General features: G+C 40.6%; 1 protein-coding gene across 6 annotated transcripts; it reads left to right on the forward strand.

The window, feature by feature from the left end:
- Positions 1–1,399: 1,399 nt before the first annotated feature.
- Positions 1,400–26,846, forward strand: CCP110 (centriolar coiled-coil protein 110). 6 transcript variants are annotated; one of them, XR_003911980.1, is made up of 17 exons: positions 1,400–1,609; positions 3,219–3,365; positions 5,269–5,424; positions 8,901–9,029; positions 11,515–13,159; positions 15,478–15,608; positions 16,091–16,268; positions 17,042–17,181; positions 17,437–17,553; positions 17,909–18,010; positions 18,196–18,312; positions 20,377–20,450; positions 21,194–21,256; positions 21,437–21,495; positions 22,015–22,074; positions 22,565–22,650; positions 24,893–24,975. XR_003911980.1 is itself a non-coding variant. In XM_029948385.1 (16 exons), exons 3-16 carry the CDS (start codon positions 5,284–5,286, stop codon positions 24,943–24,945), a joined length of 3,009 nt encoding a protein of 1,002 aa, XP_029804245.1. In that variant the 5' UTR covers positions 1,400–1,609; positions 3,219–3,365; positions 5,269–5,283; the 3' UTR covers positions 24,946–26,846. The 6 variants fall into 6 exon arrangements, 5 of the variants coding, with proteins under 5 accessions (XP_029804245.1, XP_029804246.1, XP_029804243.1 ...); XM_029948385.1 differs by lacking the exon at positions 22,565–22,650 and having other exon boundaries at positions 24,893–26,846; XM_029948386.1 differs by lacking the exon at positions 22,565–22,650 and having other exon boundaries at positions 21,440–21,495; positions 24,893–26,846.
- Positions 26,847–27,524: the final 678 nt, after the last annotated feature.

Consider the following 27,524-nt stretch of genomic DNA (forward strand, 5'->3'; position numbering starts at 1 on the left):
GGGATACAAGATCGGTCGCATGGAGGTTCGGCTGGAAGTTACTCTTTATTCTGTCCTTGAGGAAATTGCCCAGGGAGCCTTGCAGGGACAGGACGCTTATTTATTCAAGGTGTACAAACAACAGTCCAGGCGCTCAGGATACACGAGTAAATTGGACCGACTGGGTCTCTGTTCTCCTGGGGTTTTCATTCTCGTTGGGGTGGATAATAATTCTTAGGGAGTACAGTTCACATTTGTAGAGCACTTATCATGTTCCAGGTTCTGTGCCAGCAAATGCTTTATGCATTATCTCATTTATTCTCACAACAGTCTCTGTGGATACGTATTATCTCAAAGAGACTGAATTCAATCGACTTTAGAAGGATTTTTCAGATTCGGAGGGAATGACAGAGCATAGCAAAAGACGCACAATCAAATTATAAAGGTGGAAGGGATTTTAATGATTCTCTCATTTTAGAGATGAGGAAACTGAGGCCAGGAGTGGTGAAGTGAATTGAGCAATTAATGACTGTCAAGACTGACATCAAGCCATCCCAGTTTTAAGCCAGTGGCCCTTCCCTTTCTCCTCCTCCCGATCTTACTTCTACTAAGGGTTAGTGATGGGACTTTTGTACCAGGCACTGGGCAATAAACTTACCTCAGTTGTTCTTTACATCCACGCTTGTGATAGGCAGTGGGTGTATGGGTGTATGGGTGTGTGTGTGTGTGTGTGTGTGTGTGTGTGTGTGTGTGTGTGTGTGAGAGAGAGAGAGAGAGAGAGAGAGAGCGCGAGAGGGAGGCATTCTTAAAACTCATTTTACATGTGCAAAAAGAGGCACAGGAAGGACTTTCAGCAAGAAAGGCAGAAGGTAAAACCGAGTTAGGAAATGGAAAGGGGCAAATAGGTCATATTTTGGAAAGCTGGTAATATGTTTAGATCAAAGATTTCGGTAAAACATTCGAAGCTTTTTGGGCCATCTTGAACCTGTTACCTGTTGTTCTTGGACGTGTTTTTCCACTAACTTGCAAAAGCGTAGGGATGTCTTGAGGCTTAGAGTTGATATCTGGGATTCAGCAATTTTTTATTTATGGAGAAAAAAATTTGGTGAGGGTCGTATGTTTTCCAACGATCACAAAGAGTTTATCTTTACAGATAAGTAAAAAGTAGCAATACCAAGGAATACTTCAGGGGCCTTTAGATCTGAGGGGCGTTCCTATTGTAATAAAATTACAATTTTACTGGCACTAGCTTGCGGTGAAGACTACATTTCCCAGCGTGCACTCTGCTGCCCACAAGTACTACGCCTTCCTTCACAGGGGCGCGTACCCAGACGTGCCATGCACCTCGGGAATTGTAGTTTCTTGGAGGCCCAACCTTTCCAACGGCCCCGAAAGCAGCCACCGGAAGCGCCGGCCCAAAGAGGTGGAGTCCGGACGCTGGCGGCGGCAGTGGCGGTTGCCAGGATCCCGCGTTGCCGCCTGAGACCAGTAATATGGCGGGGAGGAGAAGGAGAAGGCGGCGGTGGACCGAGCTGCGCTCTCTTAGTACCAATTGAGCCATTTGCTTCCTGGCAAAGCCCGTGGCGAAGTGGGGAAAAAAAAAAAAGCTGACGAGGCCGTGGGAGATCAGGTGTGTGCGTAAGGAGGGAACTAGACCCTCAGCCGGTCCCGGTTGCGAGGTCACCGGGGGAGGCAGAATTGGCGCCCTGAGGGCTGAGGGTGAGCTCTGTACCAAGCCCGAAGGCAGGTGGTTTACAGACCCGAGCTTCGAGTCTCTAGAAGAGCGCCGAGTGTGAGGAGACAGGTGCCCGGGGACCAGCGACACTCGGCGCGGAGGGGATGCTCGGATGCTGGGGCTGCCTGGTGGGCCCTCGGGATGGAGCCTTATCAGAGGAGCTGGGGGAGGTGGGCGTGAGGCGCTGGGGTCAGGGCAGGGGGTCCCCAGCAAAGAAACTCGGCACAGAGCCGGAAATCATCTCCTCTGGATATGACTGGACCGTTTTTCTCCTCCCAGGATGCTGGCGAGGGAGCGTCCTCCGGGCGTGCCCTGGCCGTTCTGAAAGCCGGTTACCACAGCCAAAGGCCCTAGGAGTGCTGTTTACGCTGCCTTTGCCACCCTGGGGAATAAGCTTGAGGCTAATAAAGCAAATTCTCTTGATTGCCCCTGATACTGCTAGGTGATTCATATTCTGTAGGGTTATAATCCCGGTTCCCACCCCCCAATTTAGGCAAGTGACAGGCCCCCAGAGGTTGATTTGATGGAGAGGGGCCTGGAAACAACGAAGTGAGGAAGGCGCTCTCCCCCTTTCCATGTTTTAAGGTTACACTTGAATCCTACAAGGAACAGAGCACTGTCTGTCGTTGCCCTCCCGGAATTCATAATCTAGTGATTAAAGTCATCGTGATAATCATCCTCTTAATAATTAAGGCAGTCCCCATTTACTGGTGTTTTCTGCATGTCCTGCATTATGCTAATTGCCATGCACGTTTTAGTTCATTGAATTGTTGAGACAAATACTCTGATTATCCCTGCATTACAGACGAGGAAACTGAGGCATAGAGAAGGTAAGTAAATTGCCAAGAACGTATAGCTAGTATGTGCCTGAATAAGAAGCTTTCCTCTTTATTGTCTGTACACAAAGTTTGTCTTTGGGAGCCCCAAGGGGGTGAACCACCAGCTAGGATCTGAAAACAAGGCAAGATCTGTTCTGTGTTACTTGTACCATCCCCTTTAGGGACATTCATGGTAGGACACTGGTGAGGAGCACCGGTCTGTGGGGTTTGCAGAGAGACTCATTTGAAGGCTCATGGTACAAATGGAGACAGCGACAAGGCATGTCTGAACTTGATGCAGCTCACGAATTATTAATTCAAGTGGACCAGTCATGCCTGCCGGTGAACTGTGGGTCAGTGGATTTGTGGTTGGAGTGGCATTGCAGTCAAGGCTCTGTTTTAAAAAAAACAACTTTACTGACAGGTAATAGTGTGAGAAACGAAGTGCCTTCTTGCTAATCATCTAGGATTCGATGCTCATTTTTTTAAATGATTGCCTTTGCAGTTTAGAGGCATTTCTTTGGAGAATAGGATCATCCATGAACTGCCATTCTTTATATTCCATTCTTCCTTGCTAGGTTCTTTGCTATCTAGTCCACTCACTCCTTTTTTTTTCCTCTTCTCCTGATTTGTATTATTGTTTGAGGTAATTACCCTAATTCATTTATTTGTTACTTTTTATCAAGTGCCTACCGTGTGCTGACCCTGTTCTACCGTAATGGGGATTCAGTGGTGAGCAAGACTGAGGAGGGACCTGTGTTGATGGAGCTTATGTTTTGCTGGAGGAAGACAGACAAAACCCAAGGACGTAAACCAGATAATTTCAGATAGTGGTAAGTGCTGTGGAAACTGGGCAGTAGCAGGTCATGTGATCGTGAGAACGCAGGGTTAATTTAGGTGGAAGAGTCCGGGATGGCCGCTCTGAGGTCAGGGACATTCGCGTTGAGGCAGAAGGTAGGAAAACTTCAGTCATGCTCCAGGGTCATTTGGTAATTTCCGTAATCAACCACACGGGCACTTGTGTTTGGGTATTCCGTGGACTCTCGTATGCCCGAGCTGTGCTGATAAAAATCCCTGTACGTCTGTGGGATGCAAGGCAGCCTGTGCTGTTTAAGAGATGCGAGTTTAACTTTCCAGAGCAGCGTGGCGCATCCGTATGAGGTTGTTGACAGAAAAAGAAAACCTACCATGAAAACATCTTATTGATTCCTCATATTTCCCAGGCCTTTAAAATAGAATTTCGTACTTTGCTTGTGTTTCCGTAGAAAGCAAATATTTCTTTAGGTGTATGAGTCATCTATTTCTATTCCCGGTAATGCTGAATGTGTGGGTTGTGTTAAAAAATATTTTAAAATATTTTCGTAAAAATGGGGTCGTTTGAATTTCTCATACGCTTCTGCATATTTTGATTGTTAAGGTAGCATAATGGGGGTTGAAATCCAGGCTAAAAAATGAGACCTTGGTATGGTTGTCATGCAGTAAAGTGTGGGGTTTTTTTCTTTTGCTTCTTTTATGATTATAAGTTTGCAAAATAATCTCACACTGTAATTTTTTTTGCAATTAAACTTATACTTTGCATAAATTGAATATAGGAATAATTAGAATTGATGGGATGGTAGGAAGAAGTTTTGTTAATAAGAAGACCACCAGTTGGTCAAAATTGGCAAAGTATCTTATTTTCTCATAATCAAATCATAATATGCTTTTTCTTCATTTCTAATTAGGCTATATTACGTCCCTGACACTTCAGTGCACTAAATTTTTAAGTACCTTAATGCTTAAGACAGTATCATATTCTATTTTATTTCATCACTGCATGTCCCGTATCATCAATTAAATTTCCCTGCCCTCCCCCCTTTTGTTAATTGTTGTAAAATGAACACTTAAGGCAACATTATTGTATTAGTTTTTCTGTTTTCACAGTTCATACCCTTGCCGGTTATGAGTCTGATGTCTCTTCATTTTCTCTTACTTAAAGGAAACAATGCCAGACCTAATGCTGTGGAAACAGGCAATCAAATATTTAACATTGGCTAAGTGAATGAACATAGTGGCTGATCCTTCCTGATTACCTTGCATTTTCAGAGCCACCATCCCGATTTTCCAGAAATTGTGAAACGACTGGGCTGATTGTTTTAAGTAGTTTGGCGGTGGTTCCAATTTTCAACAATAAAATAGAATTAGTAAGAGAGCCCCCAGATACTCTGATTTCGACCTGTGACTGATTTGGCTAATGACCATGGAGACAAAATATATTTTCAAGATATGAAATTAGTAATAATAGACTTTGAACTCCATGATAACAAAAGAATTTTAAAAGATAAATATCCTCTCTTATGTAAATAGCCTTTTTTTCTTTTGGTTACAAAAGCATTTTTACCCTTGTATGATTTAGTTTTTCTTGTGTCAATAAATCCTGTTAAGGAAGAAAATACAATACTCTAGCTTATAATCTGAAGTGAGTAAAGTGGCATAGAACTTTTGTTCCTTTAAGAATTTTTCACTGGTGAATTCTTAGTACTTTTCTAAACAAATCATATTTAAAGATTGATTTACATACATATGTTTGGAAATATGTAATATGGGAAGTAAGGCTTCACTGGGTAGGATCTTGAGGTGCTTACCTGTACTGGGGGCCAGTTCTAGGAATTGTGAATGCTAGAAATATTTGAGTGCTCTATAAAATTTGCCAAATCATTAAGATGTCACTACAAATGACCTTTTTCTCTCTGACAGTGTAATTGTGGGAAGATGGAGGAGTATGAGAAGTTCTGTGAGCATAGTCTTGCCAGAGCCCAGGAGGCATCGCCAGCCACAGAGAGCTTCCTGCCTGCCCGGCCTGAACGCGTCTCACTCATCCGCTTCCATGGGGTGGCCGTGCTGTCTCCACTGGTAAACGTTCTCTGACTGTCACACGATCTTTGTCTCTATAGTGAATCACTAAGGTAGTTTACAGAAAAGCAGAAGAAAGGGTTATAATCGTTGAAAAAATGCTTCTTATTTATAACTAAAGAAACATAAAAGAGCGTTTTTCACCTACGGGACTGTCAAAGATCTGCTAAGACCTCGTGCTCCTTAGGTTGTGGGGAAAAGGCACGTATCCTGCATTTTTTCTGAGAGAATCAGCTGATTTTATTTTCTGGAGATCATTTTAGTCGTGTTTCTCAGAATTTAAAAGCATATATAATTTTTGATTTAGCATTTCCATTTTTGGGGATATCTTACACTTATACCAGTCTGGGTGCCGGAGGAAATACATACAGATTATGGAGCACCGTTTGAAATAGCAGAAGATGAACAAATAACCTAAATGTCCAGGAGTGGACTCGTTTAACAAACTGTGGTCCATTTTAGTCTCATACATGCCATTGAAACGAATACAGTAGACCTAAACGTGCAGGCAGGGGAGGACTGCAAATCACTGCTCGCGTCGTGCTCCCGTCGTGCTCTCAGGAGCGGGGCGGACCGAGCTTGTAAGCTGGACTCTGGGGCCTGCTGGCCTCGTTTGAATCACTGCTCTGCCACTTCCCTGCTGTGTGAGCTTGCAGGTCCATTTTCATTCTTTCCCTTTCTCTCTCTCTCGCTCTCTCTCTCTCTCTCTCTCTCTCTCTCTCTCTCTGTGTCTCTCTCTCCCCCTCCCTCCCCCCTCTTTCCTCTTCTCTTCCCCTCCCCCCTCCCCCTTTCTCCCCCACCCTCCCCTGTTTATTTATCTATTTTGAAAGAGGGGGCATGAACATGGGAGGGGCCGAGAGAGCAGAAGAGAGGGAGAACCCCAAGCCAGCTCTGCAATGTCAGTGTGGAACCCCAGCTGGGACTTAAACTCACAAACCATGAGATCATGACCTGAGGTGAAATCAAGAGTTGGACTCTTGGGGCGCCTGGGTGGCTCAGTCGGTTAAGCCTCCGACTTCGGCTCAAGTCAGATCTCACGTTCGTGGGTTCGAGCCCCGCGTCAGGCTCTGTGCTGACAGCTAGCTCAGAGCCTGGAGCTTGCTTCCAGTTCTGTGTCTCCCTCTCTCTCTGACCCTCCCCCTCTCATACTCTGTCTCTCTCTGTATCAAAAATAAGTAAAACATTTAAAAAAAAAAAAAAGAGTTGGACTCTTAACTGACTGCACCACTCAGGCCACCCACATTCTGTTTATCTTTTAAATGAGGATAAACATAGTGTCTACTTTATAAAGCTGTTTTGAGGACTAAATGATCTAATACATGTAAAATGCTTAGAACACTACTTGGATCATAGGAAGTATGTTCACTGTTTGTTTTTTTATAGAAGAATATTCTTTTTCTGGGGGCGCCTGGGTGGCTCAGTCGGTTAAGTGTCCGGCTTCGGCTCAGGTCATGATCTCGTGGTTCGTGGGTTCGAGCCCCATGTCGGGCTCTGCGCTGACAGCTCAGAGCCTGGAGCTTGTTTCTGATGCTGTGTCTCCCTCTCTCTCTGACCCTCCCCTGCTTGTGCTGTCTCTGTCCCTCAAAAATAAATTAAAAAAAAGAGAAAAAAAATTTTTAAAAATATTCTTTTTCTGAGGAATGATGGACTACAGCATGAGAAGGAAGACACACTTTCACTTAAACTCTCTCATGCCGATTGAATGTTTTTAAAATGTGTGACTTTATTTCAAATCAGAAAATTAATATAATTGAAAGAAATTACATTACATTTTTTATGTATAACAAGAGGTAAAAGATCAATATTTTCTGCCAACTTTTTGTAGTGAAATTTTCAAACACACAAAAATAGCAAGGGTAGTACAGCGACCGCCCATATATGTACCATCTAGATTCAATAATTTTTAACATTTTTGCCATCTTTGCTTTACGGTGTTTGTGATTTTATGTATATTTAGATGTGTATATATACGTACATGTTTGTTTTTGCTGAGCCATTTGAAAATTGAAGATATGTAACATTTCTCTCAAATATTTTCATCTACATATTCTAAAAATGATTTTTTCTATGTAAAATCTCCAATACCATCATACTCTAAGAAAATTAGTACTAATTTTAATAGCTTCTAATATTCTGTTCATATTTAGATTTCTGTTTGTACTCCAAGTGTCTATTATACTACTTTTTTTTATTTAAAAATTTTTTTCTGTTCTTTTTTTTTAATTTATTTTTGAGAGACAGAGAGAGAGCATGAGCAGGGGAGGGTCAGAGAGAAAGGGAGATGCAGAATCTGAAGCAGGTTCCAGCCTCTGAGCTAGCTGTCAGCACAGAGCCCGCCGTGGGGCTCAAACCCACGAACTGTGAGATCGTGACCTGAGCTGAAGCCAGACGCTTAACTGACTGAGTCACCCAGGTGCCCCTATTATACTACTTTTTTTCCCTAATATGGGTCCAGTCAGATTCACAAATATCATTTGCTTATGTTTTTTTTAAAGTTGATTTATTTATTTTGAGAGAGCAAAGGAGAGAGACTGAGAGAGAGGAGAGAGAAGAGAGAGAGAATCCCAAGCAGGCTCTGCACTGCCACTACAGAATCGGACATGGGGCTCGATCTCTTGAACTGTGAGACCATGCCCTGAACCAATGTTATGTCCGCCCCAGCTGGCGGGGCGGTCGATCCTTGCGGGTTCCTAAGAGAGGGAGAGAGAATTGGGGGGCAGGGAGCACAGAGAGTGGAAGCAAGACAAGCGTTTCTGATCAAGCCTCTTTATTGAGAAAATATCCACACCTATATAGGGTTTAGGGCAGGAAGCTGACAGGGTTGGTTGCTAGGAAACAGGGTCAAGTGATTAAAGCTAGGGTAAAGAAGGAACCAAACTAAAGTATTTAGCACAGCACCTGAAGGGCTGATACCACCCTGCCTGTAGGCGCTTGATCTTTGTTCTTCTGGCTTCTCCTGACCGGGAGTGGGACTTCCCTGCCTATTTTTGTAATTCAGGTAACTCCCCTCAGGGAGTGACATTTTCTGGCTAGTAAATGGCCAAGCAGCTGAATCTTTGCAGCTTCCCACAAACCAAAATCAAGAGCCACCCAGGTACCTCCAAAAAGGCTTATTTTATCTCTCATTTTAGAAGCATTTGGTCAGTTAACAGGTATTTTTCTTTCTTTCTTTTTAACTTTTTTATTCAATTGAGAATAATTTACATGCAGTAGAATGCACAGATCTCAAGTTCTGACATTCCGTGAGTTTTCATATATGGTGCACACTTATATAACTCACACCCACACAGAACATTCTCGTGCCCACTGAAAGATCTCCCGTGCACTGTCCCTCTCATTACTCCTGACTGCTATTCAAATTTCTTTCCCTACAGTTTTATTAGTTGCATGTTTTAATCATTCTGATTCAAAGCTTCGTAATTTTATGACATTTTTATATTTATGAGAAATAATTATATATTTACGATGTTTTGCAGCTTAACATTGAGAAAAGAAAGGAAATGCAACAAGAAAAGCAGAAAGCACTTGATGTGGAAACAAGAAAGCAGGCTAATAAGAAGAAAGATTTATTGACTCGTGTCCAGGAGATTCTTGAAAATATTCAGGTATGTAATGTAGGCTTTTAAAAATTATAACTAAGAAATGATGAGGTAAGCATTGATGATAATTTTTCAGAAATATGTTTGCACTTACTAGTTAGTTACCGATATATTTTACTGTGATGTTTGAGAAGCTTTGTGGTTTGTGATATTCCATTTCAGTTACTCCAGAGAACATTCACTTGCTTGTTAGTGATGCCTAGTACTTGAATCAGAGGGTGCTTAGACAGTGGAGCCCTACCCTGAATATAATTGCTCATTGTCTGTGTCTTATGACTCTAAAAACATGGAATTCTCAGTGACAAAATGATAGAATTGACCATTGTGGTTTGCCTCTGAACTAATCAGACTATTGACTCAATGACCTTATTCTCATTCTCTGCTAAAGTAAATAACTGCCCCCAATTTTTTTTTGGTGAAAATAACCCTCTTAACTACACAAATGCAATTTAGATTAGATAAGTAGAATTGTCTACATGCATTTGAGATCCAAATTGAAACCATTTAAACAATACATTTATGCCTTTTGCAATTATTTTTATTTAGCTGAATTTAAATTTGCATAAGCAATTTAAGGTCTGGATCATTTCATATAAAAAAAAAACCCAAGTGAATTATGTTGAACAATGATTTCTACCATATATAGCACTGTTCTGCAGGCTACATTAAAAATTTTTTTTTTCATAATCTAGGGGTTGGCAGTGTGTATAATTCATATTAGATGACACATGTACAATGAACTTGAGACTGTTTCCCATTAAGTGCCATCTTCATTTCTCTGTGGGTAGTGGGCTTAATTTGCAGAATAGTTACTGTCCATATTAAGTTTAAGACTCATTTTAGTAGTGTACAAAACATAGTTGCTGTCTATACAAATGTGAAATGTGAAATATTTTAAGGAAACAATTTATTTTACTTAAACCTATGAACATGTTCCTAGATTTGGCCAATATGTATCCCTCTTGTTTTATTTTGATCCTGAAGTTATGACTAAGTATACTTCGTTGTACTGTTTATTGCATAGTACCTGGAAACTGTTATATGTCTTGGGATTTGTAAGGTAAAACAGGATGGTCTAGGGAAAAAAATACATACATAGCAACATAAAATCTTTCAATATTCAGGATTCTGGCATCTGTATTGATATGAGCATATAATTTCTGTCAGCTTAATCTATGCTTGTGTAATCTTTAAGAGCCATCCTAGTTCACTTTGTATTCTTTTTTTTTTTTAATGTTCATTTATTTATCTTGAGAGAGAGAAGAGGGGGTGAGCTGCGTGCACCGGGGAGGAGCAGAGAGAGAGTGCGAGAGATAGAGAATCCCAACCAGGCTTTGCATTGTCAGTACAGAGCCTGATGCAGGGTTCAAACTCAAATTGTGAGATCAGGACCTGAGCTGAAATCTAGTTGGCACCCAACCGACTAAGCCACCCAGTCACCCCCCAGTTCACGTTTTATTCTTTTGCAAAGTCAAATGATTTAGATAGAAAAGGTAATTTTAATTTTTTCTTTTGGATTTCTTGTGTATCAATTGTTCTCCTCTTAATATGGAAACATTTTTTTAAATGTTTATTTATTTTTGAGAGAGAGTTGATGTGAGCCGGGGATTGGGGGGAAGGTAGAGGATCCAAAGTTGGCTCTGATCTGACACCAGAGAGCCAGATGCATGGCTTGAACTCACAAACTGCAAGATCATGACCTGAGCCCAAGTCGGATGCCTAATTGAGTCACCCAGATACCCCTTAATTTAGAATTTTTTTTACTTTTGCTTGTTCTAAAACTCATTAACCGGTTGCTGTTTAAAATGGCCATTGGTTAATCAAATTGAAGTTTGCTTTGATGATTTGGATTTTAAGTTGAAAATTTTATTTCTAAGTAACTTAAGCTACATGGCTGAGCTTTCATTTACTACAAATTTGCCTCATCACATAGAAGGATTTTAAGTAAATCTGGAGTAAGCAAAAAGGAGGCAGGAGTCTTGTTACTGAATTATTTTTGCTTAATATCCTGGGCAAGTTAGTCTTTGTTAAAGAAGGAATCATTTATATAAGAAATTTAATTATTTGCTATTTAACTCATATCTTGGGATCCTTAGATGACAGGTTTCATAGGAGGAACAGCTGGTGACATTAATAACATGTAAACCAAAAGAAAGTTCATGAAAATCCTTCTATTCCAGGATTAAACTGCACATGGATGTATGAAATGTATGTGTGTGTACCCTCGCACATATGTACATACTGTATCAAATTAGATAATTTCCTTTAATCTTTTAATAAACAGGCCAGAATGACCAATAGGTGTTTTTAATGGTAATTTAAGCTCCATGTGATACAGGACACAATAGAAGAATGTTATCTTAGTTTTTGTTTGTGTTTTCAAATAATAGAACTTTGAATTTTCTGTTTCAATTTTATTTTAGAAAACAATGAAATGAAAGGCTTTTTGTGTGCAGTAAGGGAATATTAATTTTCAAATTTCCTTTTCCAGGTTAGGAAAGCACCTAATGCCAGTGATTTTGATCCATGGGAGATTGAAACAGTTTGCTCTAATTCAGAAGAAAGAAACCTGAATGTCCCTGCTATGTTTCCAAATATCTTGCCAAGCCCTACTGAACACTCTACTTTAGGAAAGTTTGAAAAGATAACTGGAATTTTGCCATTGAATAATGAGGATGGATTTAAATCAAATGGGATAGACTTAGCCAGGGACTCTGAAGAGTCTCAGTCTCCGAAGCAGTGTGATAGGTCAGATATCAGCCCTGCGGGAAATGAAGCTTCTGTAACGGCCCCCTCAGCAACCCCACAGGAGACTCTTACGTCTGATGGTCTCTTGCCAACTAATGAAGAACCAGATCCATCACTTTCGGAAGTTACTGCAGATCCCTACATAATGAGTCTTCAGAACCTGATGAAAAAGTCAAAGGAATATATAGAAAGAGAACAATCTAGACGCAGTCTGAGAAGTAGTACAAAGAGGAGTATTAATGAGAGTCATTCAGATAAAGAAAATGATGCTGGTAAAGTGACTGACTATGGGAAGGAGAAGGCACAGTTGACTGGCAAACACTGTTCTTCAGTTATTCCCGACAAACCAAGCCTTAATAAATCAAACGTTCTTCTCCAAGGTGCTTCCACTCAAGCAAGCAGCACGAATGCATCAGTTCTAGGTAGCTTTTCTAAAGTGGACATACCTGTACGAACTAGCCATCACACTATTTTAGATCCTGATTCTGATTTTAAAGTCATTCCCACTTTTGTTACTGAAAATAATGCTATCAAAAGTCTCACTGGTTCATATGCCAAATTACCTACTCCAGAGCCAAGCCTGAGTCCTGAAATGCATCGAAGGCATTCTAGGCCATCCTCAGCACGTCATATACTTATAAATAATCCAATAAATGCCTGTGAGTTAAGTCCTAAAGGAAAAGAACAGACGGTAGACTTAGTTCAAGATACTGATGAAAAAACACAAATACCTGAAACTGTGCCAAAGTTACCTGTTGACGTAGCAGGAGTTTGTTCAAGCAAGGTTTATGTCACCAAAAATACATCTGAAGCCGTTCAGGAAGTGGTTTTAGGTAAATCAAATCAGGTATGTCAGTCTTCAGGAAATCAATTAGAAAATAAGGTTATTCATAGACTTGAGGTCGTGGAAGGTCAGTTAACGTGTGCTGGGAGAGGGCCACACAAAACGGACGGCACGTGTACCGCAGCGCCGAGATTGCACGAGCCGTATGCCGCCGGCCAGGGTGTAGCGAGTCAAAACTTCGGATCTGTGAGCGGACTCAAGTCAGCCAGTGTGCCAGAGAAGAACTCCTGCACTTTACAGATGGAACTGAATAAGTCTTATGATGTAAAAAACCCATCTCCTTTACTGATGCAGAACCAGAATACCAGACAGCAGATGGACACCCCTACAGTGTCCGGTGGAAATCTACAATTTTTGGATAACAGTTTTGAGAAAGTTAAACGGAGACTTGATTTAGATATTGATAGTTTGCAAAAAGAAAACTGCCCTTTCGTCTTAACAACTGGAATAGCAGAACAAGAAAGGCAACATTTGCCAGAAAAAAGACACCCGAAGGGATCTGTCTACGTCAACAAGAATAAAATGTTAGAAAGTACTTCCAAAGGTAAGGAAACTGAAGTGTTCGGTACCTGCCCAGCAGATGGCACCTGTATTTAATACTTCTAACTGACATTTTGAAAAACAATAATTCTCTTCATCTGTTAATTCATTAGGATATTTAATTTCATTTCTCTTGTCAGAGAACATCTAGTTAGCTATAGTTTATTGCCATTTGACAAGCTTAAAGCATTTTCTTTTTTTGAGAGAGTGAGCAAGCGAGCACACAAGCAGAGGAGGGACAGAGGGAGAGGGAGAGAGAGAATCTTAAGCAGCCTCCACACGCAGCTCTGGCTGACACAGGCCTCGATCCCATGACTAAGATCATGACCTGAGCCGAAATCAAGAGTCAGGAGCTTAATGGACTGAGCTACACAGTCACCCTTGTTAAAGGGTTTTCTTATTTAAAATGTGAATCTTCTACAGGTCACTTTGTATCACAGGGGATATTGTTAATGACTAGAGGAAAAAGTTCTTTTTTTTAAAATTAAAAAAATTTTTTTAAATGTTTTTTATTTATTTTTGAGAGACAGAGACAGCGCAATCAGGGGAGGGTCAGAGAGAGAGGGAGATACAGAATCGGAAGCAGGCTCCAGGCTCTAAGCTAGCTTTCAGCAGAGAGCCCAACGCGGAGCTCGAACCCACAAACTGTGAGATCATGACCTGAGCTGAAGTCGGATGCTCAACTGACCACCCAGGCGCCCCTAGAGGAAAAAGTTCTTGCATGAAACATCACTCACAGTTTTAATCTAGTGTATTACTATATTTTTTTTTGGGCTGTGGTTTCTAATATTTTCATCAGTCTGTCCTTTCATTTGTAATGAGCAACTCATGTAATTGGTCCTTCAGGGGACAGTGAACATCAAATTATTAGAGAAAAATCACAAGGCTCTGTGAGTAGTGTTCAAGAATGGCATCTTTATTGCTAAAAATTATTTCAAATTTCTTTCTCATCTAGTGTTATAGTAAGAGCCATTTGTTAAAACATGTCTTTTTCATTACTTCTTTCTTTGTTGTCATGGTTCCTAATTCTTCATTACTGTTATGGAACACATGAGTCAAGTAAATGAAGTTCTTGGACGTAAACATTTCAGTTCTAATGTGATATGTATCTTCCTACAAAACTTCACATTCTGTAAAGTTGCACACTAAATATAACAGGGTTTATAGGACAAATAGGTTTGGGACAGACCTTTTAAAAACCTGTGTAACTTCATACGAATTCTAATAGAAACATCAGCGGTATCTGGGGAGCGCACCTGGGTAATCCAGATGGGCAGCGCGGCCGGGAGTAGCGGACGTCCACAGAGGCAGCCAAGGGCCAGCGCCGGCAGCACAACGTATCCGGGCCGAGGCCGGCGCGAGCGAGGCGAGGCCAGCCAGGGAGGCCCCGGCTTGCTGTCACAGGGCCCCTGGCCAGTGCTCATTTATGAAATTCTTAAGATAGAGCTCAGTAGTCTCTCAGTGTTGGTTGCGTGGTAGGGCTGAGGAGCTTTTCCTTTTCTGCTAAAAGTTGTAATTCTATTCTTGCTTTTCCAGCTCTTTTTGCCTATGAGAACTTGCACATGAACAATTGCAAATTGTTGTAAATGAATACAGTGTATTTAGGAATAAATTACGGGAATACCATAGCAGATAGACAGTATGCTTATCTTCAGTGGAAATCAGTGACTTACATCAGGAAGAATAATTGTTTGAATTTTGTTGAATCGTGACGGATCCGTGAATATGTGCTATGTCTGTGTAATACTTGGTATTTTAACATTTCATAGTGGCCTACCCTTTTCTATTCAGTAAGCTGCACAGCCGTAATGATTTAATAAACTTTCTAGTTAGTAATTCCGATATATGTAATTTTAATTTCCAATGTTTTTTGGATCCTGAAGCTGAGCAGCTTTGCACTATCAAAGGAACATTTATTTAAAAAAAAAAACTAACCCAAAACAAAACTACAGTCTAGAATACCAGAGATCCTGGGGCGGAATAAGAGTGTGAAGAATAAATAGAGGTGAGATGCAGATGAGAATCACATCTTGAAGTTAGTTCGAGTAAGGAGAATCCGGATTGAGCACATGGTCTTGGCTCCATCGGTTCAGATCGTGATGCGATCTGTCGAGCGTGGATGGTGGTGACACACAGCCTTTATTTGGGAGCAGCCGTGAGGGGGTGGCAGGGGAGGGTGTGGTTCACAGTGGGGACCTGGCTGTGCCTTGGTTGTGTCGTGTCAGATGCAGGAATGCTCTTAGGTCAGGAGAATAATTTAAATTGACTGTGTATCAGATATTAGTACATTTTCTAAATTGGAGGGGACGTGTTTCTTTTCAGAAGGCGAGGAGATCTTAAAAAGTAAGATGCTCGCTTTTGAAGAAATGCGAAAGAGACTAGAAGAACAGCACGCCCAGCAGTTATCACTGCTCATAGCCGAGCAGGAAAGGGAACAGGAAAGACTGCAAAAGGTGAGGAATTAAATTGTAGGGATTTGGGGCTGGTAAGTGGAACTTAGCTCGGGATATGTGCGAACTTTGGTCACACGTTACGTGTAGGATACTTGTAACTCCCCCTCCCCCCCCCCCCCCGTATATCTTAATCTTAGGGGGTGATCGATTTTGATACACGGTTATGCCAAAATGTGAGGTTTGATATTTAGCTTCTTATCTAAAAAATTTACCTAGTATATCTAAAGGATACTTTATTGATTCCTTGACTCAAAACATTTAATATTTTCAAAGGTGTTTTATACATAGATGCTGAAATATGCATTCTGCGTGAGTGTATTGAAGGGGAAGGATACTTGTTTTAAGATTTCACTTGAGGTAGGAAAACTTGAAATTAATCATTTGCTGCTAATTACCCATTACTTTTAGCTAAGCCTAAAATGGTGGTATTTTGGGATATAGTTAAAGGATATAGCGGGTTGTAATCCATGGTTAATCTACAGGAAATAGAAGAACAGGAGAAAATGTTAAAAGAGAAGAAGGTAACTGCCGCCGAGGCCTCTGAGCTGGGCATCCACGGCGCAGTGGACTTAGAATGGAGAAAAGTGAGTGACTCCAGTTTGCTGGAAACAATGCTGTCTCACGTGGACTCACTGCATACTTCAAATTCAAATGGTTCTGGTAAATATTCTAAAATTCATTTCTATTTGAGAAAGTTGTCCTATAGTAGGATATTTTATTTGGCACACTTTAAAACTATAGCTCTATTTTATTTTTTTATGTTTATTTTTGAGAGAGGGAGAGAGCGAGAGAGCATGCGCATGCCTGTGCAAGTGCGGGAGGGGCAGGGGGAGGGGACAGAGGATCTGAAGCCGGCTCTGTGCGGACAGCAGAGAGCCTGACATGGGGCTCGAACTCCTGAAACGTGAAATTATGACCTGAGCCAAAGCCAGACACTTAACTGACTGAGGCACCCAGGTGCCCCACAACTGTAGTTCTGTTTTTCAAGTAATTCCATTTACCAGTAACTAGTGAGAACAAAATGATGGTACATCAGAGCCTGGTGGGCAGGTGTTCCTGAGAAAAGCCACCTCGGCAAGGAAAATACCAGGAAACTTGACTCGGAGCCCAGGCTTTGTGTATGCACGCGGCAGGTGACATGCTTCAACCGAAAACACAGTTTGCTGTCTCCCGAGTGGTCTCGAATTACCTCTAATTCTTCAGACCCAGCAAGAGCTTGTCTCCCATCTACAATTATCCGGAGGTGCTGTTGGTGTTGAGAAGCTCCATCTGGTGCCTAAGCTTAAAGTCCATAAATATTTTAAATCTGCACATGGATTAGTTTCAGAGGCGGTTGTTCTTCTTAGGGAGTCATAAGTGTTTATTTGGAATTTGTGCATATTCTGATTATATAACATCAAGTATAATAATACTGGGCATATTTATTTCTCCAGGTTTCACGAACTCTGCCCTGCAGCATAGCTTTGGTTCTGCAAGTGAAGCCCCCTTCTACCTCTGGGGATCGTCATCTAGTGGCTTCACCAAACTCTCAGTGACAAGGCCTTTTGGAAGAGCCAAAACTAAATGGTCTCAGGTGGGCAAGCTTCCTGATATCTGTGTATCTGTCTGTCCGTCTAGCTATATTTTTTAAAAGAGGTACATTATCTTAGGTTGTACAAATGAGGGCAGATATTTTTGCCATACATCAAATGGCTTAGCTTTTATCAGAGATGAAACTACACAGAGCACACACATGTAGCGGCATTTAGTTCGTTGTAATAGATTGGGAAGCCATCTTGAGTATAACGCTCAGATCCTCAATTCATTGTGTCTGTCTTATTTCTCCTAGGTTTTCAGTCCAGAAGTACAAACAAAATTTAACAAAGTAACTGCAGTCGCAAAAGGATTTCTTACTCGTAGGCTTATGCAGACAGATAAGCTGAAACAACTTCGCCAAACCGTAAAAGTAAGCAGCTCGTCCATCGTTTGTACCTCATGTCGGTCTGTCTCCCAGTCCAACGACGGCTGGGCACTAGCTACGGCTGACACATCGTTCAGAACCAAGGCAGATCCAACATTTCAGTCACTCAGTATAGGCAGTTATAGAAACCTGATTGATCTCGGTCTGATCATTTTAAAAAATACTTAAATGAAGTAGTTTGGGTATTTTTGTCTTACTTTAGGGAGTACCGTTTGCCTTCTGATAAAAGTTTTCTGTTCTCACGGATTTTGAATTGGCTGAGAAAAAAATCAGAAGGAAATTCCAGCGATGATGAATCTTTCTAGAAGAGTGGTTTTTGAAGGAGCATTTCTTCTTCCAGGACACTATGGAATTCATAAGAAGCTTTCAGTCAGAGGCACCGTTAAAGAGAGGAGTTGTCTCAGCACAAGACGCTTCTCTTCAGGAAAGAGTGTTCGCGCAGGTAAATGCCCGCGTCCGGAAGGCTTTTAGGAAATGGACACTTAGATCTCTCCCTTCATTTCACCACTGAAAATAAGTTTCAATTGAAACTTTAACCTTTTTCTCTAAGTGAAAGTGCTTGGAATATTACTAAACTCTAACCTCCTCTTTTTCAATCGGCACAATATTTTCTTCTTTTGACCCTAGTTACGAGCTGCCCTGTATGGTATTCATGACATATTCTTTGTAATGGATGCAGCTGAAAGAATGTCTATTCTCCACCATGACCGAGAAGCTCGCAAAGAGAAAATGCTCAGGCAAATGGTATGTTATCTGAGTTTTTAATGAGTGAGTAGAAAAGAAAAACTCCCTTTCTTCTATACTTGCAAGATACCTCTGATACCAAATGTAGGAGGTTTTGCCCCACTCCAGCAGGGCGTCCTACAATTCCGTCCCGATACTGTCTACTTGGAGTTAGGAGTCAGATACTACATGGCAAGGAGGCCATTAAAACGGTCCCCCCATCCAAAGTCGCAGGTTGTCACTTGTACTTCTGACCCACCGGCTAGGAAACAGGGTTCCTACAACCCTGTCTTCAGGTTTGACAATATTCTAGAGCGGCCGACAATCCTCAGGGAACTTACTGGTTTGTTATATACTAAGGGACATAATTAAGGATATAGATGAACCACCAGATGAAGAGATACATAGGGCAAGGACTGGAAAGGTCTCAAGGGCGTGAGCTCTGTCCGCATCCTGGTGTTCACGACCGTGAGGCGCTCTGAACCCCGTATTTCAGGTGTTTTTATGGCGCTTCCTCATACAGGCATGGGCAGTGATTAGCTCAATCCCCAGCCCTTCTCTAGGCTCTGCAGCATAAGAAGGTAAGGCAGAATGTCCCAAGCTTCTACTCAGACTCAGTCTTTCTGATGAATAGCCTGCACCTGGGAGCCGCCCCAAAAGTTGTTCCATTAGAACAAAAGATGCTCCTGTCACCCAGAAAATGACAAGGGATTTGGGAGCTCTGTGTCAGGAACTGAGGTCAAAGACCAGATTTTAGAATAAAAGATGCTTCTACGAGGGCATCTGGGTGGCTCAGTCAGTTAAGCGTCTGACTCTTGATTTCAGCTTTGGACTGAATCTCAAGGTTCGTGGGATCTAGCCCTGCTTTGGGTTCTGCACTGACAGTGGAGCCTGCCTGGGACTCTCTCTCTTTCTCCTTCTCTTTCTCTCTGAAAATAAATAAATAAACTTAAAAAAGAAAACAAGGATGTTTCTACTGTTTCACTCTCTCTCAGATTTACAAGGTTTTTAGGAGCTCTGTGTTAGGAACTGGGGTCAAAGATCAAATATTAGCAGGAACTAGGGGCAGAGACCAGGATATTTTTTATTTCCCAATGAGGTTCTAATGCGTTTGGAGTAATTAATACTAAATCTCATTCTCTATTTTTTTTAAGCTTATTTATTTATTTTGAGAGAAAGAGAGCGGGGAGGGGCAGAGAGAGAAGGAGAGAGGGAGTCCCAAGCAGGCTCTTTGCTGCCAGTGCAGAGCCCTATGCAGGCCTCAGTCTCATGAACCATGAGATCATGACCTGAGATGAAATCCAGAGTCTGACACCTAACCACCTGAGCCATCCAGGTGCCTTTCTTTCTCTATTTTGACTTCACCTTCCCTGCAGTTCTTTTTTTTTTTAATTTAAAAAAATTTTTATTTTTTGAGAGAAAGAGAGGGACACAGTGTGAATGAGGGAGGGGCAGAGAGAGAGGGAGACACAGAATCTGAAAAAGGCTCCAGGCTATGAGCTGTCAGCACAGAGCCCAATGTGGGGCTTGAACTCACGACCTGTGAGATCATGACCTGAGACGAAGTCGGACTCTTAACCGACTAGCCACTCAGGCGCCCCAACCTTCCCTGCAATTCATAAGCGCAGGCAATTCCCAGGATTACCAGCAACATTGAACTCTGAAGACAGATTTAAAAGAATTGTATCTTGTTTTGTCATTGGATTTTGGAGTTGAAGCTTTGAATGTTGTTTGGATGGATATAAAAATCTGTCATTGGCTCCTGATTGAATTTCCTTGAAACTGTCGTGTAGATTTTGCATTTTTTGGAAACCAGAGTTATTTGAAATATATCAGAATATTGGAGGAGTGTGGTTTGAATCAGTGATCTTACTTGGTTGCCAAAAGGAAAACAAGCTAAGTTGTTTATGATTTCATCGGGAAGAATCATTGTAATTATTAACAAAAGGGGCTGTTTCAGTCCTTAAGACAGACTAAAGATGAAAATGCTAGAAAGAGAAGCTTTTCTGTGCAGTTTGAGATCATCCTGTATTATTCTAGTTGTATTACTGGTACCAGGAGAGCTTTTTGTTTTGTCTTTTAAAGGACAGGATGAAAAGCCCACGAGTGGCCCTGTCAGCTGCGACACAGAAGTCCCTCGATAGGAAGAAGTTCATGAAGTAAGTGTTCCTGTCACGTCATTAGTCCCATTGTTGCCAAACCAGTTAACTTGAGTCACCTAGTGGTCTATTATTTGTGGACTCAGGTTAGAAGAAAGAACAGTTCACTTTTCTACAGCTGAGCTCATAGAAATCTCTTTTCTATATAAATAGTTTTATTACTTAGGTGATAAAATCTGATTTCATCTTTAGGTAAAACATATTAACTACTAACTTTGACAGTGTTCAACTTGTGTAATCGATAGCCACTCAGCCTTAAAAAGTTAATCTTTATATTCACTGTTAATTTTATATCTTTTAAATATATATTTTTTAATATTTAGTTTTGAGATAGCGCCAGCAGAGGAGGGGCAGGGAGAGAGGGGGAGAGAGGCTCCGAAGTAGGCTCCCAAGCAGGCTCCACACTGACAGCAGTGAGCCTGATGTGGGGCTCTGACTCACGAATTGTGAGATCATGACCTGAACCCAAGTCAGATGCTCAACTGACTGAGACATCCAGGCGCCCCTATATTCTTTTTCTATTATATGAAAGGCTTCACAGGAGGGAAACCTAATGCAAAGAACCTCCTAGTAACTACCTTAGTAAGCTGCTTCTTTCTGGAAAGTAGTCTCTAGTGCACTTAGTACAGCTGAATAGTACAAAACTTGTAAATACTTTGTTTCTGTCATCGTGTATCACATCTGTAAGCATTTTCTCTCTCTTTCTAAATACATTGTGTGTCCTTATTTTTATGTTGTGTTAGAGCTGCTGAAATGGGAATGCCAAATAAGAAATTTCTGGTTAAACAAAATCTTTCTGAAACAAGGTGAGAAAAATTATTTCATATCCGTGAGAAGCTAATTTATTTTTTTAAGGCGGGGTTATTTTTATTTATTTATTTATTTTAATAAGTCCCAAGCTTGCTTTTTGTTGAGTTATTTCTTTTTTTTTTTTTTTTCCCCCCCGCCCCACCCCCCTTGTTGAGTTATTTCTAACTTGACATCAGTAGAGCACTCCCAGCTGACTGGAGGACTGAAGAATGGCCAAGATCCAGATTAACACCAGGTCATGTAGCTGGCTGGCTACATGTTAGACCAGATGTTTTGGGAACTTTCTACAGGTCCTGCTGTCTTGGGTAGAAATTTGAGCCTCCTATGTCCTGAGCTCTGCTCACAGTCCAGGACTTATTTAGGACAGTTATTTAAAAACCTTAGAAATCTAGCTTAACATTTCTGACCTGTTTTCTACTTTTACAAGAGTGGTATTACTTCTCTTGAATGTTTGAAAGGAAAAGTTGGTTTTTGTAAAGTATATAAATAAATTACCTAAAGACATAAGAATTAAACACTTATGTTGAGACATCCTGATAAAAACCCAAGATTTGGGCTCTTGGTGAGCAAAATATAAGTACCCTGTTAATATGCTTCAATCAGTGTGCTTTGCTCTGGGGTTGTATATTGCCATATCTGCATGGATGACTTCCCCCTCACTGTTAATCACCTTTCACCTATTAAAAAATGGGGGGGAATAACTGAATTTATGTCAGTCTCCTTTGAGTTAATTTTTCACTTACTTTGTCAACAGAGTCCTTCAGCCAAACCAAGGACAGAATGCACCAGTTCATAGGCTACTTAGTAGACAAGGGTAAGAATGCCACACCTGGGTATTTCTAACATCTAAATCCAGATAAGCTTTGAGGGGGAAAATAATTTAGTGCTCTTGCTCTTTACATAAAAGATAACTTTTACAAACATTTGTTTATAGCATTGTGAAGATCTTGTAAGTTTTGTGCTTGGAGATAACCCTTTGGAGTCCCATTGTGTATTATATCTTAATTATCATCTTATGTTGGCATGTTTTTACTTTTCATTTCATACCATTTTGCTCATTCGTATTGTAAGCATCCATGTAGTAAGTTCAGCATCACCAAAGTGATTCTCCAACAGAGTATAAGCCTTAGTTCTGGTCTCCTGGTGAGAAAGTATAGTTTCCTTGCTGTGCGCATGTGTGAGACGTAAGTTCTTTCCAAGCATATTTGCACTTCGAACTGTTGATGCAGTATGGTTGCTTTCTTTGAATGTTGAACATTAGATCTTGATGCAAGTGACTTATTAATTTTTTTATATTCAATTAGAACCCCTAAGACCTCAGTGAAGGGGGTTGTGCAAAATAGACAGAAGTCTTCACAGAGCAGAGTGCCTAACAGAGCGCCTGTTTCAGGTGTGTAGCAAATGAGCCCTTGAAGCCCATTCACTAGAAGGATGTGACGCAGGCCACACAGTGCAATGTCTTGCCTTGCCACCATAATTTGGGCATACTCACAGTCATTCCTGCTCGTGGTCACTGTGTTAGTGTGTTGTGACAGTCAAGACACCTCACTAAAACTGTGCTTCCAATCCTGGTTTCTGTAATAATGCCATGGAGACACTGCATTTTTTTAATCTGAAAAATTTGTAGAGTTCTACGTGCCTAACTGAGAAGAATCTTTTTATAAATGAGTAAAGCATAATAATCTTACAACTAAATCTGTGCACATTGGTTAAGCTTTGGGGGAGTGTATCACCTAGGAATATTTGTATCTGCACACAAGGTGATGAAAAATTTCACCCTCTGGCCACAAGATCACATGTGAATATGCCAGGTGGGAGGGGGTAGGTTTTGTTTTTGTTATTTTGTGGATTTTAAATTCTGTTTATGGTGGCAAGAAGACAAATTTAATATTAAACTAATGCCAAACTCTTAAGCTAATGTTTTAATATTTGGTAGGTGTCTTTGTTACAATACTTTGATAAGCTCACTAAAAATGATGTGATCCATTACAAATACTTTCAAAATATGTTGCTTTAACTACTCTTCTTTCTAAACATTTAAAAGAAACCAAAAATTAATCACTAGGCAATGAAAATTAAATCTTTAGTCAATTCTAATCTTTCCATTAACATACAGTCAGGCATATTTAGAGCTTTAACTACTAAGTGATTTCCTCCAAATTAGGAGTGAATGAACAAGATAAGACATTTTCTTGTTATTGCCATTTGTTCACATAAATTCAAAGCGGGAAGAGATACCGACCATAACTTTGAAATGATTGCTGACTTTTTGCATGTATGTAGTGAACTTAATTCATAAAGTTGCACTTGTAGAGGATAACATAAAAGGTTATCTTTTGGAAGCCACTGTGAGTAGAGTCAGTGGAGTTGTTCTAAAGGGGGTTACATAGTTGAGGATTCTGCCTACTAGTTTGAAAGGTAACTAGAACTCCAAGCAAACACCAGATCTGCTGCTTGTGTGGAATTTTAAGACCTTTTCAATTTTTTCCCATATAAGAGTTATGTATTGTGATAAATTCTGGCCAGCTGGCAGTTGAGTTCGTATTGATTTGTGCGGTATTATTTATTGCCACAGTGACTAGTCTCCATGTTCTTGTCTCATGCATTTCATCTCCACTGTTTGTCCCTTGTGAATCCATAAGAAAAAGAGCAAGTAATACTCAACAGTATGAAGGATGAATAGGAAGTCACGTTAGGAGCATAATAGTGCAGTTAGTAATGTACGCCGGCCCAGTGTTTAGAACTATTGTGGTTTCACTGCATTGCAATGTAATTATAAGTACAAACAAACTTAATTCGTAAATTAACATGTATAATTGTTATGTATCCAAATAAGTACAAACTTTCTTTCCTATTTTTTCTAAAGATTCATTTATACCTGAGTACCTAGACAATTGAAAAAGACTAACGATTTTATCATTGTACGTAAATTGGGGTATGACTTAAGATTCTAACCATGAATCTCAACACAGGGGTCCATAGTTGCAGTTGAAAAGATTTTTCTTTCCTGTTGAGATTCTTAGTGGCCTGGACTGTGTTACAAACAAACTTGAAATTTATGCTTTAGATTGATCTGCATGGAGAATGAACCTTTATTAAGCAGTTTATAGAAAGCTAGCTTTTGTTGTGATGACAGACTTTCATACTCTAAGACTGGAGTAGAATGCCAAGGGCTTACAGCTTGCTGCAAAGCACTTCAAGTTGTTTCTAGTTATTACAAACTAAATTGCAATGTCTGATCCCATGTTTTAAGACATTTGCTCATTTGATGTCTGGTGCTTGACTCAGGAGTTTATAGTGAAATTCAGAAACCACTCATTAGAGTGAAGTCAGAAGCAGTGGTTGTTAGGTCAAACAGCAAATCAGGTGTAACTGGGTTCTCAGAGTCTCTACTTTATCTGTTATTTAGTCAAGTGACTTACTCTCCCATGTCTCGGCTATATTATTCTTAAAACAGTAGTAACAGTTTCTACCTTGGGATTATTTTATGTAAGGATTAAATATAATACTGTACTAATGTACATTGCCTAACTGTATGCTCAGTGCCAGGGCATTGTGTAGTAAACACTCATTAAATGGTATTACAGAAAAACTGACATTGAGAAATAATACTAGTTTTGCTCTATTTTTAGGAGTATATGCAGGAAAAACCCAAAGAAAGCGGCCAAATGTTGCGACAATTTAAGAAGACAGCATTCGTTAGGATAACCAAGGGGTGGGTGGAAGGTTCCATGCATAGTTTTCCCTGCCCGGGACTTTTTATTTAAGCCTGGACTGTTTACACAGGCAAAGTGACATCAAAGGGCTGAGCAATTATCTGGGTAACTTGATCAGTCTGGCGAATTCCTTCCCTACACCCTCATTTTCCTCTTAATGTTAGGTTTCGGTGATGAAGACACATTAGTATTTAGTAATTGACCATCTCTTTGCTTAACCTGCACAAACATAACTTTGTTTTCTGTTCCCGGATGTCTGCTGGGAACATTTTTGTAAACTTAAAGGGCATTTAGGTTTATTTCTATAAAATGTCAAAAAGGTGTGATAAATTACAAATTAAGTTCTCAAATACAAATTTCATTCATCTCTGCATACTGATTGGTAAATTTGATACACAAATTAGATACTGTTGTATTTGAGGGGAAATGACTGAAGAATGTATTTCTCCTGGTTTTGTAACTTTAAAAACGGATTCATCTCTCAGTCTTCATATCCTTGGGTTTAGGGGATGACCACATAGGAGACAGCCCTCACCTGCTCAGTGTGGGCCACCCCACCTTTGCCACAGCAGTGGCTGGGGGCCACCGGTTTGGTCAAAGGTATACATTCCTCTTAACAACTAGCTGTCTTGGGCAGAAACGTGAGGTTTGATATATGTTACCCCAGTACTCTTGGAACCCCTTCTCTTAAATCGTAAAATCTTTCTATGGAGGGTAAAAAACTGGGGAGACAGCACAATCTTCTGGAGTGTAGTTGGAGTGTAGTAGCACCTAGGAGTGAATCGGCGCATCCGTTCCTGTAACATAGAGTAATGCTCCTGCGCTCCTGTTTCCTTGGTGGTCTGCGCATTTTCTTTCTTCGGTCTGCTCTTTCCAGCTGGCTTGGTTTAGGAGAGACTAAAGGGCTATGTGACAACCAGTTCAGATGTGCACATGGAACGGGAATACTGTCAAGCTGAAGTTGCGCGCTTCTGAAGAGGCACTGTCGTTTACGGTTTTCATCACTAACATGTTCATTTAAGATATAAACCAAAAAATGTTACAAAGGGAACATGGTTTTATAAAAGCGAATGCCACTGTTAATTTATCATGCCATTTCCAAAAAGGGCTTTGTGCTTCTCACATAAAATCGGGACTGTGTACATTTACTCTTTCTAACTTGAATTTTAAAATGATACTGGTATTTTGAAAATGCAGACTATATATATTCTTAATATCCTTCGAAGAAGGTGGAGATAAAGATTGTTTTCTCCAGTTTTCGATCCTCTTTAAAATTTAGCTGTTACATCCAGCTGTAGACCATAATAATCTACCCAGGGTGTAAACTTGATTTTCTTTATTTACATGTATCATTTATTGAGTGAGCGAGCTAGGAAATCAGAAGACTGTCAAATGTCTGAGTTACCGATATTGTCCTTATAAGGTATAGCAAGATATCTTAATATGATAAATTGTGTTTTATCATTCTGAAAACTCAGGATACAGCTTACTCATATCATTGTGGGTCTTTCCAGAAAGACAGACAGTTCCAAATTTTGTGTGCACCAATGCAAATTAGCTAAAAAACCAGTATGTTTTGGAGAAAATTAAAACTAGCATTGGATTAAGGTTGAGAAACTTTTTTTTTTTTAATTTAAAGATAAGAGCTTGTGTGTTTTCCACATATTTTAATGTTCACAGCTTTTCCTCATAAAAGTGCCAGGTATCATTTTGTGCTTTTGATGGATTTTTAATTTATATACATTATTTTTGTTACTTTTACTTTGAGTGGAATGTCCATTAATGTATATTGTATTTATTTTTGTACTTTAATTTTCACTAGTTTTGCTTCTAGGCAAAAGGCAAAATAAACTTCTCATCTTAAAAGAAATCTAGTTTGATCTTTATTTACCAATGGAAGGACTGTTAAGGGATAGATACTGAAAAGTATCTGGCCAAAACATTAATGCTGTAATATGATCGTTTTTTAAATCATTAAAGGCCTCACGAAAGGTATATCCCACTGTTTAAGGTGTAACCTATACCAGTGCTTCCTCCAGCATCTGATTTTGCACAAATTGTACTTTTCAGGAGGCGAAAAGTTCCCTGGCGCTGTAAGGGTCTTAGTGTTTTAGGAGCCGGCAGCCCGTGCAGGGCCGCGGGGAGGTTGGCGCCACATCAAAGGTGCTCATGTGGACAGCTTCACGGTCCAGCTCTTGTTCCTGCCTCCTCATCCGAGCCGAGCTCTCACCGAGGAGAGACCGCATTGGGTCATCTGCGAGGCAGGCTGGAAAGAGCCCCTCACTTTCCCTGTGGCCACCCTTCCTACTCTTGTTCATTTCATGCGCTGGGAACTGTGGACATGAGGGTACGACTGGGAATCCTTATTACTCATTCTGAGCTGGAAACAAGGGCCCATTTTGGAGGTGAAGGTCTTTTTTGTCAGGGGTCACCTACCCGCCCATGAACAATCACCCCAAAGAAAAGTACTAGTTACACATAAAGGAACAGATGGGAGGTGAGAGTGGGCGTAAGTCACGTTGTAAGAATCAGGAAAAGTAAAGGAGAA

Source organism: Suricata suricatta, chromosome 8 (assembly GCF_006229205.1).
Source record: "Suricata suricatta isolate VVHF042 chromosome 8, meerkat_22Aug2017_6uvM2_HiC, whole genome shotgun sequence".
Lineage (NCBI taxonomy): Eukaryota > Metazoa > Chordata > Mammalia > Carnivora > Herpestidae > Suricata > Suricata suricatta.